Genomic DNA, 21831 nt, shown 5'->3' with positions numbered 1-21831 from the left:
CATAGTGGGGTCTTTTCAGTCGTTGCTAAGTGAGGAACAGCTGTAATTGTGGCGCTGAGTCTTGGCAATAAATGTCTGTATGAGAATTTTTATTCCTATTTTACGTTCTCAAAGAAGCTGATTTGACAGATTTAATTAGCTGTCGTAATTACAGCTGTGGATACTCCGAATTGTGCGCTGAACAGCGGAACAACTTGTATCAGGTAACTTTGCGCAGGTGCGCGCGAGGCAAGGTAAAGCGCGCGACGGCATCTGGAACTGAATGCGCAACATCAAGTTAAGCCCTGTGTTTTATGCAGTCGTGAAAAAAGCTGTGATACACTGACAGCATTTTGAGAGTTTAGAGACTACTGTCAAGTTATAAGACATGAGACTTAGTAAGTGGTTTTACTAAGAGGATGATGTCGTTTCCAACCCTGTATGGTCCCAAATATACCGACATGAGTAGGAAGAGTTCGGCAACATTCACTGAAAGTACAGCTGTGACAGCGATGCGCCCTGATCATAACGAGAACTGAGTGGGAACTCAAGATAAGCATGTTCTCCGAGGTGGCAAACTTAAATTACAGCTCAAATGGAACAGGTGAAGAGGCGCTCTTTCCTTTGGATGAAGAATGGAGCGACACTCCGGCAGAGAGACTCTCCCGGGCAGGACACAACGTGGTCGCTGTCTTTTTAGGATCTATCATGATATTTGGTTTCCTGAACAATCTTATCGTGTTGATCCTCTTTTGTAAATTCAAAACTCTACGAACGCCGGTAAACATGCTCCTTCTTAATATCAGCGTGAGCGACATGCTAGTGTGTCTGTTTGGTACCACGCTCAGCTTCGCTTCCAGTATCCGCGGCCGGTGGTTGGTAGGGAGACACGGATGCATGTGGTACGGTTTCGTCAACTCCTGTTTCGGTAAGTGAGGTGCCAGAACCCCAGTTAACCGTCAAATACACTCAACCTACATAGGGCATATGCATAGAGAGTAACACAGTAAAAACTTCCACACGTGGAATTCATATTCTTGAGTTCAGATTCTGTATTGATATTTGATATTTTGTAACTGAACTGTGTGTTATTTTGTAAATCCCTGTGCACTGGAGTCTTTTCGAAGGTTCCTTTACAGTGGTGCCGTATCGTGGCCGGACATGAAGCAGACATTCCAAAGAGACAGTGATATAGGGGAAAAACACGGACAATCAATCAACCCTATATCTGCGGGGTACTTTTTCTGGTGATGTTTGCTCTCCCCTTACAGAAAAAAAACCCCATAGTGACTTATTTACGTTTACATATCCCAAGTGAAGTCATCTGTATCCCATGTGAACTGCTCGTTTGTTCGAAAATCTTGTAGTAACACGGGGTTATACGACTGAACTGAACTGAACTGAACTGAACTGAACTTACTGAATGACTGAACTTACAGCTAACATAGCAAAGCGCCCGCTGCCGACCTTACAAACACAGAGTGACAAACAGTAAGAGAACATCAGATAAGTGAATGATCAGGGAGCTGTCGCAGCCATGGAAGTGTGGATTCATTGAGCCAGGATCTGTCAAGACACCTTCAGTGGTTATCGCTAAGTCGTGGAACCGCTGAATTTTGCCCATAAATTCGTTGAATTTGTTCATGGTGAACGCCTGGCCTGTTATGGATATTTGATCATCCAAATAAACTCACTTAGCAAGTGCCAATCTACATTTTAGCAGAACCCTGTTATGCCCGATATTAGAATATCCATCTTCATAAATGGTCTTTAAAACATACACGGGCCACATTAAGATTCTGGAAACACGTGGGTACCACCCATTATACCGCCTGCATTAATCACAGTTAGAAGGTAGTAAAGAGCTAAGGCCTCTGTGAAGGTTGTACTAAAATATTACTAATTTATCACAGAAAAATGTTCTCACCATTAAGCACAACCCCTAAAAAAGCCGTTTTGCTCCGCTCTCCTCTAATCGTCACATCCGGAGACGCAGACCGCACAATACTGTTATAAAAACATGCCACAAGTAGCCAGTCATCCTCGCGGAGAGCTATTGTTCCTCGGAGGAGACTGATGCAGCTCTAATCTTATTGGCCTTGTTCTGCTGATCCAAACGTCCTTAGGACGTTAATCAACTAAATCAAGGCATCGGGTGTTTGAGAACAGATGTAGCAGAGGCACTGCATAGATGCGAACTCTCCAAGAGGAGTTATCCGCACTGTGAGCAATGGAACACGGAGTGCCCTTCATTTCCAATCTCGTGATTCATGTTTTGTTTTATATGTTTCATAAATCAATACTTGTACTGTCGTCGCCTTCACCTCTATAATGAAACCACAGAGAGTGCATTAAATGCTGGAAAAGCGGATGAAAACGGTACTAAAAATACAATGATCCAGTGACGGACAATGGGATAGGCAACATTACATATGAGCTATTTAGAGCCATTAAACAGACACTTTAGGCGAATGGTTGGCACAGAAAGCTAGGTTTTCAGCAAGGGTTCCTGGCACTGCTGTGAGTGTACTCTGGTTGTTGGCTTCCTAAATGTGAAAGGAATTACGATTCTCTCTCGTGGGTCCTCTCGTGTCCCTGCAGGGGCGCATATGGTGCGAGAAGCGTATTAATTTTGATGTGAGCTGGCAAAGATTTTGGAAATATATGGCATCCGTGTTTGACTACGTGAGTCCCTCGCCGTGGGTCTAATTAACGTGTATTTATCCCTCAGTCCAACACCAGGACTGTAATGGAATCCAAAAATAGCAAGTTCCCACAGATTGTCCCAACGGGTTGTTTTCTCTCTGGTTTGGCAGGTGTGACAGTGCTGTATTTTGAACAGAGAAATGTAATGGAGAGACATTCGTACAATGTGCACGAGGAAACTCCACCAGAGGCTGAATGAAGAACAGAGACAACCAGAGCATTCAGGTGTAAAATACAGTTAATGGACAAAGCAGAGGATAGACATTTACGCGCGTGCGCCCACACACGCACACACACACGCGCACCATTAATTGGCTTTACACCTGAGTGCGCTGGCTCTCTTGCTGAGCCAATGGCGAAGTTTTCCCTGTGATACAAAGAGTGTCTACTCAATGCGCTACTGAGCGTCATTTTTGTCTTTCAGACAGACAGTTGACCGAAGTGCGCCAGGAGATCTCTCTTTTTTCATATGCTCATTGTTTATTCGATTTCATCTCATACCGAATTCTCTGGTGCAACGACTTGAACAGTACTGTGGAATCATTTGCTTTTGCAATATTTCTGCTGCGGCCATTGCACCGACGCATAGCGTGGCACACAGAGCGGTGAAAGGCCAGTCGCTACTGAAACTATAACGTGGCCTGAATGACGCAATGCGTACAGGTAATACGAACTCAAAAGGGAGTAACAACTGCGTGTAGACGACGTCGTCGCTCCTTTTCTACAATCGCTGTGTACTGTACGCCTCACTTTTATATCTGCATTGAATTTCTTGTTTTGTACTGAGTTTCTTATTTGTAGCCTACGGTTTAATTACTCTGCTATAGTATGCTATAGTTCTTCTTTTCTTTCAGTGTGACCTTGTGTTTCTTGAAAACAACGTATGAAATGAAATGCGTTATTTACACACGCGTTATTTATTTGCAGACACAATGTTTTATCAGACATAGTTGACGGATCCAGTTCCGCAGTTTTTTGCAGGGTGTCATAAGAGAACGTAATTATCCGTTGTCGGACAGTCGTATTACTTTTCATTTGAAGTCTTGATGACTCTAACTGGGTGTCAGGCATTAGCGCTTTCCTCTAACGTCGCTTGACAATGGTACGCGGGCCGTAGAGTGAAAAGATACAGTCGGCAGGTTTCACGTGAGCTGGTGGAAACGTGTGTTTGCCGCTCAGCTGGCGAACATCTGCAGTTAAGGTGTGCCTGACCGAGTGCGCCTGTCTTAAGGGAGGCCATGGAACCACAAGAGGCTTGGAGCGTTCAAACTTTTAATAAAAGAATGTCATCACAGTTGTTTACATTTCGCAAACTTTTTTTGTTTCCCATAAACCTCTGGCCTCTCTCGTGCGTTGGGTGAGTCAGGCCGACAGAGGACTGACTTGGGTTTAGATAATCTTCCCTCTGCAGCGTGTGCTGACTTTGGCTCCCAACGCTACACAAACAAACCGCGCGCAGGATCTAGTCTCTCAGATAAGAGCTATAGCGAAATCCTGAAGCGCAACTTTCCAGGAGAAACATTGCTTAGCCAAAGTCCAGGAATGCAGAGGCTTCTGTCCACACTTGTTGCGCGAGTTAGCATGTCCATTCGTCACACTTAACAGGGACATTCACCGAACGCGTGCTATAATGTCAGTTATCGTTGTTTGTGCGTGTGGGGTTTATGTTAAACAGTTAGCCAGTTGGGTGCTGTGATGCGTCATCAGTGTACGTTTCTCCTGCGATGTCACCAGTGGATCCAGGGAGGAAAATATGGGTTCAAGTGGAATGCGGTTTTAAGTGGAATGTGGTTTCAAATATACATGGTTTTGGTCTCTGTCCAGAGCTAGAAGTTTTCACACAGAACAAAACTGCAACCAACAATACAGACTGTATGCTCAGTTAAGTAATGAAAAAAAATTCATGATATAAGAGAGACAAAAAGACATTTATGGCCAATGCTGAGATTTGAACTGAAGAAAAGCATGATACTTAAATCAATATATCTATGAATCTTTCTTTCTTTCCTTTTAAATCAGATACATTTCCTCTTTTCTTTTTCTTGAATCACTTTGGAGAAATGGGTATATAAGCATAATTTGATATCTCAGAGTCCAAAAGGCCACATTGCCAGAGAAATGTGCCCCTTGGCTTCTTTAATATAACCACAGAGAGAGAGAGGGAGAGAGAGAGAGAGAGAGGGAGAGAGAGAGGGAGAGAGAGAGTCAGGGGGAGAGGGAGAGAGTGGGAGAGGGAGAGGGAGAGGGAGTGGGAGAGGGAGAGAGAGAGAGAGGGGGAGGGAGAGAGGCAGGGGGAGAGGGAGAGAGTGGGAGAGAGGGAGAGAGAGTGGGAGAGGGAGAGGGAGAGAGAGTGGGAGAGGGAGAGAGAGAGAGAGGGGGAGGGAGAGAGGCAGGGGGAGAGGGAGAGAGTGGGAGAGAGGGAGAGAGAGTGGGAGAGGGAGAGAGAGAGAGAGAGAGAGAGAGGCAGGGGGAGAGGGAGCGGGAGAGAGAGAGGGAGGGAGAGAGAGAGAGAGGGAGAGAGAGGCAGGGGGAGAGGGAGCGGGAGAGAGAGAGGGAGGGAGAGAGAGTGGGAGAGGGAGAGAGAGAGAGAGGGGGAGAAGATGGACAGCGATCTGATGGACAACAGTTTGATCAGAAAATCAGTTTAGGCTGAGTTCAAGCAGTGGAGCGAACATTCATGTTGATTTCACGGGGTGGAAAGCAGCAGAGTTGGACTGGAATTTGCAAGCTACAGTAAAAGACAATGTTAGTGACCTTGTCTTTATCCTCTGGTTTTTTTTTTTTTATTCTGACATCTACTTATGGACCCAGTCATCTCCATTTTACACTGATTATATTCTGTTGACCACCTAAGGACAGTAAGAGACATCATCAAAACAATAAGAGAGAAAAGAAGGGCCGTGTTCAAACCTTACAGTGGATACGACTGGACAAAAGCAAAAACTGCAAAGAAGTATAGAGTGAAAATGAGTGATACATGTTAAAACTTCACATAATGTTACATTGCTCCGAAAGTCCTGTACCATTTCTGCATATTTAACACATAGAAAGGCCATCTGATTTGTACAGAGTATAACAACAATGTAGTTATAATATAGACACAAAGATGTGCTGTGTTGGTGTACATAGTGTCTTATGGGAATCTTTACAACCCGCTTTTTACACAAACTGCCATCAAAACCCGGTCTGAAAACAAGACCTCAAACACACTGACATAGAAACTCTACTGTCTCCGTATGTCGCGCTGACTAGGGTCATGTGATGTCCATGTTATGAAAACAGCCAGTGGTGTGTTTGGGGTTGATAATGAGTTTATCTCTGAGAGGATCATAACTTATACGACGTCTTAACCTCGCCCCCCCGCCCGTCCCAGGTTTGGGGCCTTAACTGCATTGAATAGGGTCATAGCTCATATCCTGAGCTTTACCAGAGACAATACAACCCCTTGCACCCTCCCCTGCAAACCTCTCTCTCTCTCTCTTTCTCTCTCTCTCTCTCTCTCTCTGTCTCTCTCTCTCTCTCTCTCTCTCTCTGTCTCTCTCTCTCTCTCTCTCTGTCTCTCTCTCTCTTTCTATCTCTCTCTGTCTATCTCTCTCTGTCTCTCTCTCTCTCTTTCTCTCTCTCTTTCTCTCTCTCTCTCTGTCTCTCTCTCTCTCTCTCTCTCTCTCTCTCTCTCTCTCTGTCTCTCTCTCTCTCTCTCTCTTACACATATATGTTACAGCCACAGACTACAAAATGACAGTTGGTCCAAACAACTGGCCCTATCTCAGAGTTCCAATGATAGAATGCGATGATGTCACAATGGAAGTTTGCTCGCCCGGGCTGGCCGGTGATGTCACAAAGTTAATACGCTTCCAGTGGAATTCACCATGTAATGAGATGATGTAGAAAACGCTCAAGCTTGCTGTAAGCCATCAATATGGAATTAACTTGGAGTTCATCTATGGGGCATTACAGATATCCTCTTAAATATTTATCCTGAAAAATCATAATGTACATCTAATTTCATCATGGTCTTTAGGGCTGTCGTAAAAGCTGCGTGAAGGCTGCACACAGAGGAAATACCAGGTGCTTTAGGGCCCTGTCAGTCACCTTGTGTTTGCAGAGTTAGTGGAACGTGGTGAGTGGCTAGCGCTCTGATATTGGAATTTTACATCCGGCTCTTCCTTTCGCATGCCACAAAGCACACACGCACATAAAACATACACACACACACACACACACACACACACACACAAGAGCTGCCTCTACGCATTTAGCAAGGTGACCCTGCTTGAGTGTGCAGTCAAATGGTTTTAAAATGTCAAGATGTTTCATCTTGGAACATGGTGTCAATCAGCACAGCCCCCCCCCCCTCCCCCCCCTCCCCCCCCCTCCCCCCCTCCCTCTACTCACTCCTCCCTACCTCCTCACGTTTACACCTCCTGGTTGCTTTCCTGTTCTCTCTCTCTGCAGGTGAGATAGTCAGAGAAACCTCTTTACAAAAAAGAGTCTCTTCCCTGTTCAAACACCCCTCCAGCACAGAGGGTCAAATGGCCTACTCAACATAAAACAGTTGGACTTCCCCTGCATAATTATGTGTTTGATCATTAAATCAGACTTTTCCCCTCCCCTTATGATGGATGGGTTGCTTTGACACCATGGGCAGTGAAAGAGATTTGTCAAAACGGCTAGTAGAGGTGTCACGTCGGATCAACATTGTGACATTGTTGTGCTGACTTTGATTGGCTGGGCGGGACATCGGTACGCTGACTTTGATTGGTTGGGCGGAACATTGGTGCGCTGACTTTGATTGGCTGGGCGGGACATTGGTATGCTGACTTTGATTGGTTGGGCGGGACTTTGGTGTGCTGACATTGATTGGTTGGGTGGAACAAGAGGCCAGCAGTCTGTGGTGTCACCTGGGGCATTGTTAAACAAATCGTTAACTTAATCTGAGAAATTGTTCAAACCGGCAGCTGTAAAACACAAATGATAAGAAACTGGTTAAGGAAGCAGCAGAGGGTGACATTGAAAATCAATGCTCTTTATGGATGGATAGATAGATAGATGGACAAATACAACATTTTCTTCCATACGTTCAGTTGTTTACTGGCACAAAAATAATTTGTCTGCAGTAGAAAATGTATTGCACCAACATCTCGCAACCCTTTTGAGAATATTTTGACGTTAAACATTCTTTTCATGTTGACTCACCGCAAATAGATATTTTCCACCTAAAAAAATGAACCCATAAGTAATTTCTATTTGACACAATCGCGTGATAAAAAAAACACACACACACGAGTTGCACTGACAGGAGATGTTGCACAAACATCGAGCACTTAATTAACATTGAATAACGAATGTTCTCTGGAAACAAGTAAGAGAGGTGGGCTTGTTATGCAAAGCCCCCTAGTGCTGGAGGCTGGTGCTTATCCTGTTCTTTAAACGTTTCATACACTTATCATAAGCACATCGTTAGTAACATCCTCTCTCTCTGTTACTGAAGTCTGATCTCAGCAGTGTCACACACACAGCTGAGTACACACGAAGACACACACAGACATGCACAGATACACACACACACACACACACACACACACACACACGCACACAGACAGGCACAGATACACACACATATATATATACACAAAGACACACAAAAACACACATAGACACGCACACACACACGCACGCGCACACACATATATATACACACAAACACACACAAAGACACACACAGACATGCACAGATACACACACACACACACACACACACACACGCACACACCCATATATATACACACAAGCACACACAAAGACACACACAGACGTGCACACGCGCGTGCGCACACACACACACACACACACACAAAGCGAGAGGGAAGGATGTGACACTCGATGTGGTGCATCCTCCCAGAATCCCACATGTACACAGCTTTTCTTTTTTTGCTTGTTTTTTCATGAGAGCTACAAACCCCACAAAAACCAAAACAAGACATGTTTTCCTGTTTACTTTTTACTTGACATCTCATTATAATAAACAGTCTCCTTTAAAAAAAGTAATAAAACCGTATTTAGAACTCTTTAGGATCCTACATCTAATATAGTTTTGAATGTTCTGAATGACGCAAGTTATCTACGCTCTGCAAAACAGACAGCTTTAATCTGACACCGGCGAAAGTCGTGCAGAAAACCTTCCCTCTGCAGCGCAGAATAAGGGGGGGGGGGGGGGGGGGGGGCTAAGTCAAATTGGCCAGGCAGGTGGAAAGGATTTGTTTTAAACAAAAAAGTGGTGGATATGGGATGATCCATGATGACAAAGCTTTTCACATGACTGGACATTATTCCATATTTGGAGTAGAACGCCAAAGGACGCATGACTCCGTTGGGGGGGGGGGGGTGGGGGGTGGGCCAGGAAATGCTTAGCGTTAGTGTTCAGGATGAGGACCTGACCCTGAACGCCACACACAGTGGGCTCAACATTTTTTTCTCCGCGGCCTTCGCGCAGTTTTTTTTTTGTTTTTTTTTTTAGCCGGCCGTTTTTGACACTTTGTAAGACCCTCTGCCTTTCATTGGTCAGGATGGGAATGTGCTCTGGGGAGGAGGGTCCGGATCGATCCACCTCCATCTGTAACAAAGCTTATTATCTAACTTAAGCGTACTGGGGTCGAAATCCCAGTCCACAGAATTGCCTCATAAGCTCAGATAAACATGAGGCTTTGGAAGATTAGAACACAGTGTACCGGGGGTACACTCGTCTTGAGTGGGCATGTCTTGAGGGTGTCTTAAAAGTAATTTGGTAGCATTGGGGAGTGGGTTGCATAACTCCGTACCATGCGATACCGAAGCAGAAAGAGGATTTGCAGAGGCGTGTGCGGTTGAAGTAGACACTAGACCTGAAAAATAACGCCAGTTCCATTTAGTCCTGTCCTGTGTTTTGGACACATATTAGTGGCGGAAGAAGAAAAAAGAAAAAGAAAAAAAGAAAAAAAAAAGAAAAACGAGATCCACTTGTTCTGCGGAAATCATCAGACCCACAAATGGCCAATTAATCCAACTAACTGAGCAGACAAAAAAGCATGAAATTATGAAATTATGATGTTAATAACAGTCACTGCTCATTTCGTATGATCAAAGTGACCAGCCATTGCTTGTCTGTCGTTCAGTTGCGTAACCGAATCCGCGTACGAGGCAGGTTATCCTTACGCTGTTGTATTTAATTACATGGCAATTTATGTCTCATATGGAAAAAAAAAAACCCCCAAAAAACAAAGAATGCATCCCCTCTCTTAAAAGGTGCGTGTGAACGTTAAGTTCTCGTTCCCATGGTTCAGTTACACAAAGCCTCTCAAACCAACATTTGCCTTTAGGTATTCTGGTGGGGTTTTTGTTTTTGTGTGCGTGCGTCTGTGTGTGTGTCTGTGTGTGCGTGTTTGTGTGTGTAGCACACACTGTCACAGGGTCTGTAGTGGAGTTGTAAAAAGCAGTGCTGTCATTGGGCCAGGGCTCATTCAGACTCCTCTGGACTGGCAGCTACAAAAAAAAAAAAAAAAAGCTTTGTTGTTTTGATTTTTTTTTTGTTTTTCTTTCTTTTACTTATGAATTTACAACAATTACACCAAACCCCCCCCAAAAAAAACAACAGCAACAGACTCGACAGCTCATAGTTAGAAATGAGAAATGAGACCAGGGGGTCTCTCCCTGCAGAGTCAGCACACAGGGTTTCTGAGTCACCCCCACAGCTGCAGGCAACGCGTACGGCCCAATCACAGCATTCATCCCACCTGGACTCCACTCTGATTGGCCAAGGAGGCAGGCGCCCTGAAAGTGCAAAGGACTCTTTAAGCTAGTATAACAAGCTATTGCGCCTTCTAAACACTTTGAGCCATAAAGGGTTTCAACAATATAGTACACCAGTTGTACCATATAGTTTGTCACAGTTTTATATGTTCTCATAAAGATGTTAAATCACTTTGAAGGACTCTGAAGATAACATCCTATATATATATGGTGCTTTGACTTGCATATTAGGTGCTGAGGATATGCAATTGTCCCGCAATGAATTAATGAATTGCATCTGCTGGTTTGGAATTGTTCTCAGTCACAACTGGAGAATTCTCCCTGAAGGTTTTCTCATTTTTCTGTCTCAGCTAACCGTTTTTCATTAGGTTACATCTTGTTTAGTTTATGCGGCATTCACTGCATCCACTACAAAGGGCTACCGCAACTCCCGAGTGAATTCGGTTTGAAGCATATAGTATTCACATTAGATTTACGTCATGTGATCTGAATCAGGATCAAATGCCTTGGGATGTATTATGACATATTTGAGTCGACTTCTTCATTTTCCATTCTCATTCAAAAGAGGGTTCACAGTATTCAGATGGTTCTATACTGTTTCTAATTTCTCTCTCTCTCTAAGAATTAAAAAAACACACAACTTCAAAAAAAAAACACCCCCAGAGATGATCCAGAGCGAGCATTCAAACAGACCTGCTTATGAAAATCTGGAACTGAAAAAATAATACCATGGGGAAACATGACAGAATAATCTCGGGAGATGAAATTTCTTTCTCATATACAGTTCATGCCTCTGATTGAAAGCGCCGGGTTTATGTTGCATTGTGGGAAATGCGAGTGTCCCAGTGAGTGTGGAAGATCGTCTTCACTCTGCAGCAAACTGCTCAGTCCTTTACACCTCACCACAGAGACAGAGAGAGAGAGAGAGAGAGAGAGAGAGAGAGAGGGAGAGGGAAAGAGAGAAAGAGAGCGAGAGAGAGAGAGAGAGAGGGAGAGAGAGAGAGAGAGAGAGAGAGAGAGAGAGGGAGAGAGAGAGAGAAAGAGAGAGAGAGAGAAAGAGAGAGAGAGAGGGAGAGAGAGAGAGAGAGAGGGAGAGAGAGAGAGAAAGAGAGAGAGAGAGAAAGAGAGAGAGAAAGAGAGAAAGAGAGAAAGAGAGAGAGAGAGGGAGAGAGAGAGAGAGAAAAAGAGAGAGGAGAGAAAGAGAGAGAGAGAAAGAGAGAGAGAGAGAGAGAGGGAGAGAGAGAAAAAGAGAGAGGAGAGAAAGAGAGAGAGAGAAAGAGAGAGAGAGAGAGAGAGAGAGAGAGGGAGAGGGCCAGTCTGAGTGGTCCAGTGTCTCTGTAATCCTATTAGTGAATGCATTACAATGAGTCTCCTTACTAATTGCTCCACACATAGATTAATCTTCCTTAAGAGATCAAACGGACTTTTCTTTTTCTTAAGGGCCCAGTCACACCATTAACCGTGAGACAGTCTCCTGTAGCCACTTATCTAACGGTGTCTGTGTCTTGACCCGTGGAGATAAGCGGAGCAAGACTACACACACTTACAGTCAGATCTCTGCCAGCATGGGAAAATAACCGAAAGAGAAGGAGAAAAAGAGATGAGAAGAGAGAGAGAGTCATTATTGTTACTTTATTGAACTTTATGGGTACATTGTAGAGTCTAGAAAAATGAATCTGTTAAATAGGTAAAATGACAAATAAAATAAAGGCATGGTTATTCAAACTATTGTGAAGGAGAGACTGAATAAGTGATTTCTTTCAACATCACTTATTCATTAATAATAAGAAGAAGAAAAAGAAGAAGAAGAAGAAAATTTTAAATCCCAGTTTTCCCTGGCATTCAAAATTTTTATAGCCAAGGTTTCAACACAGTCAACAGATCACGCACCCCATAGCTGAGAACAATGAGTGGCGTTTCTCACCATCTTACAACGGGGGGGGGGGGGGGGGGGGGGGGGGGACAGAGAGAGAGACAGAAAAACAGAGAGAGAGACAGAGAGAGAGACAGAAAAACAGAGAGACAAAGAAAAGAGAAAAAGAAGATGAAATGTCGTGTGGCTAAATTAAAGCCGTCTGAGATGAGAGAGGTCGAGATGACTCATTCCCTGCCTGCTACTCCCCAGCTAGTGTGATCTCACTGAGCAACCCACTGCTCTTTCCACCAGCCTCCTTCTCCACAACCATGTTACCTGCAGCTGTCAGCTGCTAATCAGGTTTTGGTGCAATCCTGTAGCTGAACAGCACTGTTAGCATAGCACTATGTCGCTACTATACAGTGCTATCTGTTGTTAGCTACTATGCAAACACCACAGAACTCACAGAGTGTGTGAGATGTCATAATGTGGATTGCATTGTGATGTCATAATGTGAATGTATTTATTACTGTAGATTTACATAACAGCTACACATGTAAGTCGAGAGTAAATTCTGTATGGGGATATATTATTAGAGCAGTTTAAACCTATTTTAAATGTTTTAAATATGTTTTAATAGGAATATTTTAAAAGTTATAACTATTTCAGCTCTTTATGACAATGTGAATTACACTATTTCACAAAATTGTCCAAGTTTTTTTTCTTTCTCCTTTTCTTTCTTTCTTTTTTTTTTAAATAAATATACAGAATTAGATTAGAAATCAGTTGATTCCATTTGAAAACTTCATGCCTGGGTTGGCATAATTAGCCATTTACTCTAACTGAAGAGTGCAGAGATATGATATTAAATATTCATTTTGCTTTGCTCTGCTTTGTTTTGTTTTGTTTCGTAATTTGAGCAGTTCGGTTTCACTCCAGATCAAGCATGCACCCAGTGTGAACAGGTCTCAGAATGAGGATTGGAACAAATTGAGTGCTGCTCACTGCAGTACACACCATCTGCCATGCCTACTGAGACCACACTCTGCCTTCTACCTGCAGTCCTCTCCACACCGCCGTTTTTGGCACAAGCACATTTGCCCTTCACAGTTTGTTCTTTTCATTTTGGTTACCAATACTTGTTTTTTTTTTCCAGTTTAGGTAACCCAATAGCAGCTGCTCTCACATTTTCTCCTATCGACTTTCAGATCTGTATTCCGCTCAAATTTTTTGCTTTCCGGGGCAGCTGCAATCGGAGATTGTATTGTTTATGAGGCCTCACAGACAGACAGGGATGAGTATTACACAATCAGAAACTGACAAAGATACTATAAGCAGAGTGCAGACTTCTAACTGGCTATGAATCTGACCCTGACCACACCCAGCCCAAACCCTAACCTATGATGCATTTGTGGTGTCTTTGTCATGTTTGTTGAGTATTTGTTAGTGGATTCTTATTCTTCCCAGTTTTGCCCATTTAAAGCAGTCAAGGGGCGATGTCCACACAAAATAATGCTTACAAGCTTAGACTTGACTGTGGCGCCCGCCTGGGTGTAATGTTAAACATGTGGTTGAGAAATTGTTTTTTTGGGGAGGGGCGGGCGGGGGGGGTTGTGAAGAAGTCAACATGTGGATTTGTGTATGATGTTTTTACAAATTACAGTTTGTTTTGAAAATGATTTATAAATCTTATTTGACAGACACAAATCACATGGGAATACATATTTACAGAGTTGTGGAATTTTTGGCCTCTGTTTGGGTACCATTGCAGGTTATATCAACTCTGGAATTTTCATCCTCATATTAGGGGAGAAAAAAACCTGCTCTGATACAGAAAGCTGATGTTGCAATTCTCAGCCAATCAGAGAGGCCAAGTCCATTTTCCTGTTTGCTAATGGCCAGCTGTTTGAATGAACCTGAATGCTAATGTTTGAGATGGAAATGGAACCTTAATTTTGTCTGCAAATTGGGTGAATATAAAGAGTCGTAATTGCTTTGAATGTATGTATGTGAGTTGTCTGCTTTTTAAGCTAATAAATGATATTTTGAGTTATACATTCAAAGCACTTTTCTTAGAGGGCGATATTTGTTCACGATAACTCTGATGTAGTTTGCTTCTTTTTTTTATATTTAAAAATTCACCTACTCTTCCTCACTTGAGAAACACTACCAAGCTGAGATCTTATCTATCCTACCTGTCTCAGTTTTGGTGTCTATAGACACATACTTAGGTACACTTATCACTCCTAGTTTCAAATTACCAACGTCAGTGGAAAACTTCACAGGAAAAATGAAACTTGTAAACTAACTGACTGAAGTCTTGTGTGCTAATGCATCCTGGGAAGTGGGTAAGCTCAGACAGAAGCGGACTACTTCATAACTGGGCCTTTTTGGGTTGTTCCTACTCCAGAATGGTGTGAGGAACATATTGGGCCTAAGTTTTGCGTTGAAGACATATTGAACAAAAAGCCGCGAGGGTCTCTGGTTCTCAGTGGAAGCACAGCGGAGAAATTTTCCGATAGTCTCACGTCTTTCTGCCGCTTGGTTCTTGCATCAGTGAGTGGGATGGTGTAGATTCACATTTCTATTGAAATGCAGTCGACAAAGAAGAAACTTCACGTGGGATTCGCGTTCGTATGACGTGTGTTTGGGATTTGACTGCCAAGGAGATGGGAAGCAGGCTCCGTGCTGCCGTGAAGTTTTGGCATGTTCGAACGGCATTCATACGCCACGCGATCTGTTTTAAAACAACAACAGTGAGGTCATTTGGCGTCGCTGTATTTTCCACTGGATGTCAATACCAGTTTGAAAATTAACCCACAAAACTCCAGTGTTCCCATTCCTGGACATATTAAAACAATAAAAGATGCTTAACAGTCCTACAGCATTAAAAAGCAACTCTGCCACACGCTCTTTCTTATCTGGAGAACTCTTGGGTTCCTTAAGCTGTGAAATGCATAATACATTAATGCTCCCCAAAATAACTTAAGCGCTAGAGGCAATTACATTTTTTTTTTTTATCTTGAATTTACAATGCTGCTTGGGCATTAAAACTTCCTTCGGGGAGCTAAACCAAACAAAGATATTGCTTTGGGCAACTTTTTCCAGCTTTTAAGAGGTCATAAAATAAAGACCTGTTTTTTTCACTTTTCAGAAATGTCAAAAGGAAAAAAAAAAAAATCTGTCGTGAAGGCAAATCTCCTAAGCAATGGGAAAGTTTATTTGTACGGTTCAAAAGGTCCCCGCTGCGGTCAGAAATGAAAAATTGTTTACTTTCATTGGTTGTATGTGTATAAAAATTCTATCAAGCGTATTCTGCCTGAGAGACACTGTTGGAAATGCAATGCGTGGACATTTGCACAAGAACACTGAAGAAACCCATTTATGTCCTTAGCTGACTGGGTGAGGTCTATTTATCGCTTGCCATAAAATCTTGTCACTGTTGTAGTTGTTTTTATGACACAGATGACTTATTCTAGGGCTCTAAGGAGCAATTATGTGGAGTGTAAACAAACAAGTTATTCCTGTTTTCTGTTTGTATTCACAAACTCAATATCTGTTTGTCCAATGGTAAATTCTCCCATCGTTAATTAAACCAGTTTACTGAATCCATCAGTTGTTTAGCATAACGTTCACTTGCCAAAGTGATGCTGTTAGATAGCGATCAGGTCAATCGTTAGCAATTAAATTTGAGTTTAAAAGTAATAATGGTAAGGCTCTCTTAAGAGTCAGGACTGTCAAGTCCGTTCACCAACCTTTGACTAGTTTACTGTCCATCTGTAATTTGTCAAATCTAATTGGGAATGCAGAAAACATCAATACTTTCTCTTTTTTGTTTTTTCTCGTTTTGTTTTTTGACAGGGATTGTGTCCTTGATCTCCCTGGCCATTCTCTCTTACGACCGCTACAGCACTTTAACCGTTTACAACAAGCGGGCGCCCGACTACCGAAAGCCCCTGTTGGCGGTGGGAGGCTCCTGGCTCTACTCTCTATTCTGGACAGTGCCTCCCCTGCTGGGCTGGAGTAGTTATGGCCTGGAGGGGGCTGGAACCAGCTGTTCGGTTACATGGACCTCCAATACGCCACAATCCCATTCCTACATCATCTGTCTGTTCATCTTCTGCTTGGGCCTGCCCGTGCTGGTCATGGTTTACTGCTATGGTCGCTTGCTTTACGCCGTCAAACAGGTAAGACACGGCCTCCTGCATGTTTGACTGTTGGAAAATGTGTACGAGTGAATCTGAAGAAGGTAGATTTGATATCGTCATAGATATCGGTTGACTGGTCTATACAATCCATTAATCGTTTATTGACGCCGTCTGTCGTATCACTAAGTGATAATGTTATGAATTATTGAGAAAAAGAGGCAGTGCGACGCACTGTTGATAGAACCTCTCATTTAAATTTGTGGTTATGACACAGTGCTAGAATCATTCACTTTGAATCACATTTTCTGGCACGCTTTCCCAGCTGATATATTTCTAACATCTGTTGTGAATTACCGTAACTGGCATTTCATCAGCGTTTAAAGAGAATCAACTATTGATAATCAAGTTTTGAGAACATATTCTGGCACTGACTCGGAATCCCTGAACGACTCGAAAAATAATTTGCCCTCTTCATAAGCACATCATAACTCTAGACACTCTCAGGGCCAGAAAGCCAGCACAAAAATTCTGTTTGGCACAGAAAAACAATGTTATCTGGTGTTTTCACTTTGAGCCCCAGAAACTGGTGTGTGTGTGTGTGTGTTTGTGTGTCTGTGTGTATGTGTGTCTATCCATGTGTGTGTTTGTGTGTGTGTGTGTGTGTGTGTGTTGGGCATAGATTTGGGTGGAAGGGTATTGGAGTTGTATAATGGGTATTACGCAATTACCTAAAATAGTACCCCCAGTAGAAAGTACTGTTATGCACCAGTGACAGGGGTCAGAGGTCCCACACTAAAATTTTCCTCTTAGAGAGTGTCTCAGCTGACAGACTGAGTGGACCTCTCTGTTCATTCTCCTCTAGCTTTCCTGCTGTCAAGAGACCCCCCCCCCCCCCCCCACCCTCACTGTTTTAGAGTATGATTTAGCAACAACTTACCTCTTTATCATTCCACTCCACAGCCAAAGCTACGTCATTAAGTACAAAAGCACTTCAGCTCAGTTAAACAGTTGGCGCTAAATTTGGTGACTGCTTTTTTTTTTTTCTTTTTTTGTGTGTGTGTGTGTGTGTGTGTGTGTGTGTGCGCGTGTGTGTGTGCATGTGTGTGTGTGTGGATAAAAGCAACTTGCCGGATTAATCTGGCTCTCACCTCCTGGTGAAGGATCCAGCGCAGTGTTACTATAAATAAGCAAAGACTCAGTCAGGGATTTCCATCTTGCTTCCGGAATGACAAGGTTGGTTTGTCGTGCCTGCTCGAAGATTTCGGGCAGAAATAGCTTCTCCTTCATGCACACCATCTGTATTTTCAGGCAGGAGGTAACGGTATAGAGCTAACGGAAGTCACTCAGTCAGCACAGGGCCCCGAGTTTCCAGGTATAATGGTTTGCTGCCTAAATGCCCCTGAACCAAACTATGACGTTTGACCTGAAATGGAAAATGAATCATTCTGAATTGCTCCGGGTAAGAAGTGTCAACGAAATGGAAGAGTGTAAAAAGTGAAAAAAGAAAAAAGAAACACTGATATTTCCTTTTAATAAAATTGACCTGAAAAGCAAAGGTGACAAGGCAAACAGAAAACGCCCCAGTAAATGCAAAGTGACATCATCAATAACTTGTACGTTTGCATAAAATTCTGTTTATCGTAGCATGTCTTAGTGCTTGCTTGTGTTTTCGCTGATTAGGTTACGACACATTATAATAGCCTATAACGCTCTGTTTATGACATCTTTACAAATGATTATGTATTACTAGCAAAAAAAGTTACTCAGAATATGTCTTACGTGGATTTTTTTTTGTACATCATGACAATAGCGCTACAGTTTGTATAATACATGTAGACTTTTATTGTTGTTGCTGTCTTGGAAGCTGTTTTGGATAAAAGCATCCGCTAACTGAACTAGTGTAATGTAATGTAATGACACCGTCACTGTGGCGTAACCACTGTCCCGTCATCTCTCCTGACAGGTGGGGCGTATTAGGAAGACGGCAGCCAGGCGGAGAGAGTATCACATTTTGTTTATGGTGGTAACCACAGTGGTGTGTTACTTGCTCTGCTGGATGCCCTATGGCGTGGTTGCTATGATGGCAACGTTCGGCCGCCCTGGCATCATCACGCCAATCGCCAGCGTGGTGCCCTCCCTCCTTGCCAAGAGCAGCACAGTCTTCAACCCCCTCATCTACATCCTCATGAACAAGCAGGTAAAGAGTCAAAGACGACCTCTTCCTGTTACTGACTGATGAATGATGGGATACGTAGTTTGTGACGTCTTAGTTAGTTTCAGCTTTCACCAAATGAGAAACCAAGAGTGAAAAAAGATCATTCACAAAATTGTCTCCATTCAACATCTTTATTTATAATTTATATTAAAAAAACCAAAACATTCACAATAGAACAATTTTTAAGTAGAAATGTCAAAGTTTTTTGTTGAAATTTCAAATATGTTGAATGAAATATGTTGCTATTAAATGTTTACAGTGTGAAAAGCAAATCTGTATAAAATTTTTTAGAGTGAATACTTGTATATGTTACACTGAAAGAATATTCATAAGACTCAAACGGACCTTAATTCAGAACAAACCTCCTAAAGAAATTCAGTGGCTAACTGTTCTCATGAAACAGATGCCACTCTTCTTTTTCTTTTCTTTTCTTTTCTTTTCTTTTCTTTTCTTCTTTTCTTTTCTTTTCTTTTCTTCTCTTTTCTTTTTTTCACTGTTCATACTCTTTCCATTTGAGGCTACTATATCTGACCATTTTTTATTTTTTTAACACGATTACAAAGACCGTGGCTCCAAAAAGGTTATACAAAAAGGTTACAAAAAATATAAAAGAAAAAGAGTTAAAATTATGGTTTTGGTAAGGATTGTAAATCTTTTCACACAAATGAAATTTGTTACAATTCTGAAACAAACACACCATGGCCTACATGTCAAATATTGACATTTTCCCAAAATCAGGTTGTCAGTAGAGACTGACATGGTATCAGTGCTCAACCAAAAGTTGTTTCAGTAAAAACATTCAAAAAGTCAAATTTTACTACAGTTCGACAAATCAGTGACTGATCTAAAAATGAACACGGTTCACTTCACATTTCAGATAGAAAATTATAATTTACAAAAAAAACCATTTCAGATAAAAAAGTTGGTCAGCAATCCCTTATTACAGTGAACCTCTGAAAATGTTTTTGTTTTTGCTTAAAATTGGACTTGGCACTGCTCACTTCAAAAGACTTCAAAGAAAGTCAAGAAAAGTTTTGACGGAAAAAAGTAGAATAAATCACAACCCAAAAACCCGGTAACTAATGCTCATCTTTGCTGTTTTTTTTGTTTTTGTTTTTGTTTTGTTTTTTTCTTTTAATTTTCAGGACTACAGTCTTGCTGTAAAACCCAACCATCATGCCAAAATGAAAAAAGAACAAAAAAAAGTCAAAAGCTCACCAAATAACAAGCATTTCTCTTTACCCTCTACTTAAACATTCTCTCATCCTTAGCTGATACACTTAAAACATCTCAACAAACCATATTACTGATTTATGATTCACTAGTCTGGCACAATCATATATACTCTCCGCTGTTAAATCATATCAGACCAATCGCTATGTTGTTCAAATCAGCCCGTTTTTAATAATCTTTTTATCCCTCATGCCAAAACCTAAACAGACATCTAAGTTTGGTATCTCAAACTGTGTGATTTAAACCGAAGTTATGGGAGAGCATCAAATTAGAGTGAGGCAAACAGGTGGAACATCAGGTTGGCCAGCTGTAACACATAACAGTCAACTCTCTCAATGTCATCTTCACCCTTACTGAAAACCCCACCCATTGAGACGTTAGGTAACGGCTGATCACACAAAATGGCAAAATATTATATACATGCTTAAAACAGGGACAAAACACATAATGACATATAGTTTTAAATACAGCATTATTTAAAAAAAAAAATCAACTTGAAATGTTAGAAATAGAAGGAATCGCCTCATGAAGGCAATTCCAAGATCAGCAGTATCACTAAAAGAACCTCCAGTGTATGCCTACATCTAAATAAAACAGTAACGAAAATAGTCCTCAGCCAGAGAGACGACACCTGCATTCCCGAATCCATTTCCTCCTCACGTTTTTCTCTCTTCTGTAAAGTCGTCATGTTATGGTGTCCAGAGGAGGCGGGGTTTCAGACACGAAGCCACGCCCACCTTTACCAAACCAGACGGCAAGCCGAAGGCTATCGCCAAGCACGTATACATCACCGTGAAAATTCAATCCACTGATACAGAAAGACTGCATGACATACAGCAGTACAGCTCTGCATGCTAAAAATAAATGTCCCGTATTAATTATCTTACACACACGTTTTCACATTTTAACAGATGATTAGTCAAATGCAAACTAATGTCATCTTTCTAATGTGGTTTGTAGAGGCACTGGTGCATTGGATTTTTGAATTCATTTAAATTCGTATTTATATTTTATTTATCTGTAGACCATGTAACTAACCTCTATACTTAATATCCATTACATAAAACGTATGGCGGCTTTGATCTTGTACAAAAGAGACAAAGAAAACAGCATAAAAAATTGTTTTCTGAGCAATCACTTAGAAAACTAAAATAATCCAAGAAGAGGATTGAAACCGCTGGAATACAAGTTTTTTTATCCCCATTTTCAGCCTTCCGTTGCACCAGTAAACCCCTAGTTGCAGTACTTAGCTGATGAGTAAACCATCGAAAACATTAAATTCCCTTTACGTCAGGAACTGGTGGAAACACGAGACACCTCAGAATCCAGATCATCGCTCACCTCACCAATCAGGATCAAAGCTTTTGATTTGACATTATTACACGGGATTTTAAATCAAGCAGTACATTTCAACTACACAACTGTCAAGATATGTGTATCCAAAGATACTTTGAGTGCATAAGAGTGAGAGAGAGAGAGAGAGAGAGAGAGAGAGAGAGAGAAACAATAAATAGGTCTCTGTGTGGCCAACTTTTTTGGAAACACATGCATAAAGGACCACCTTCCTTAACCACACTATGCCTCCAGTCCTATAGGAAATAGAAAACACCTTGACTCACAACTGAATGCTGTAAGGGAAATGTCAGAACTGGGTCCATTCACAGACAGATTAGTACATTATTAGGACAGGCTTCTCTGCGTGACAGGCCTGCAAAGTGTCAATTATTTCGGTGGAATGATAATGGCCTGATGATTTTTTCGACGTTCTCCTTCCATTAACAGGAGGCACAGAGCATTTACTGGACTGCAGTATTTCTCCCATTTTTTCCTAGACTTAGGAAAAAAAACCCAAAAAACCCAAATGTATCAGCAGCCAGAGTTACGCTCTATTTGTCCAACATCTCTGCTAG

At 42.0% G+C, this 21831-nt stretch overlaps 1 protein-coding gene across 1 annotated transcript; it reads left to right on the top strand.

Annotated features, from left to right (window-relative positions):
• Window positions 1-537: 537 nt before the first annotated feature.
• LOC115818392 (opsin-3) lies at window positions 538-20779 on the top strand. The gene is given in 5 exon segments (XM_075353595.1): window positions 538-907; window positions 16187-16462; window positions 16465-16574; window positions 18437-18670; window positions 20624-20779. Coding segments are annotated over 5 exon segments (1146 nt in total).
• Window positions 20780-21831: the final 1052 nt, after the last annotated feature.

This window comes from Chanos chanos, chromosome 8, assembly GCF_902362185.1.
Source record: "Chanos chanos chromosome 8, fChaCha1.1, whole genome shotgun sequence".
Lineage (NCBI taxonomy): Eukaryota > Metazoa > Chordata > Actinopteri > Gonorynchiformes > Chanidae > Chanos > Chanos chanos.
This window is presented reverse-complemented; position numbering and strand designations above follow the sequence as displayed.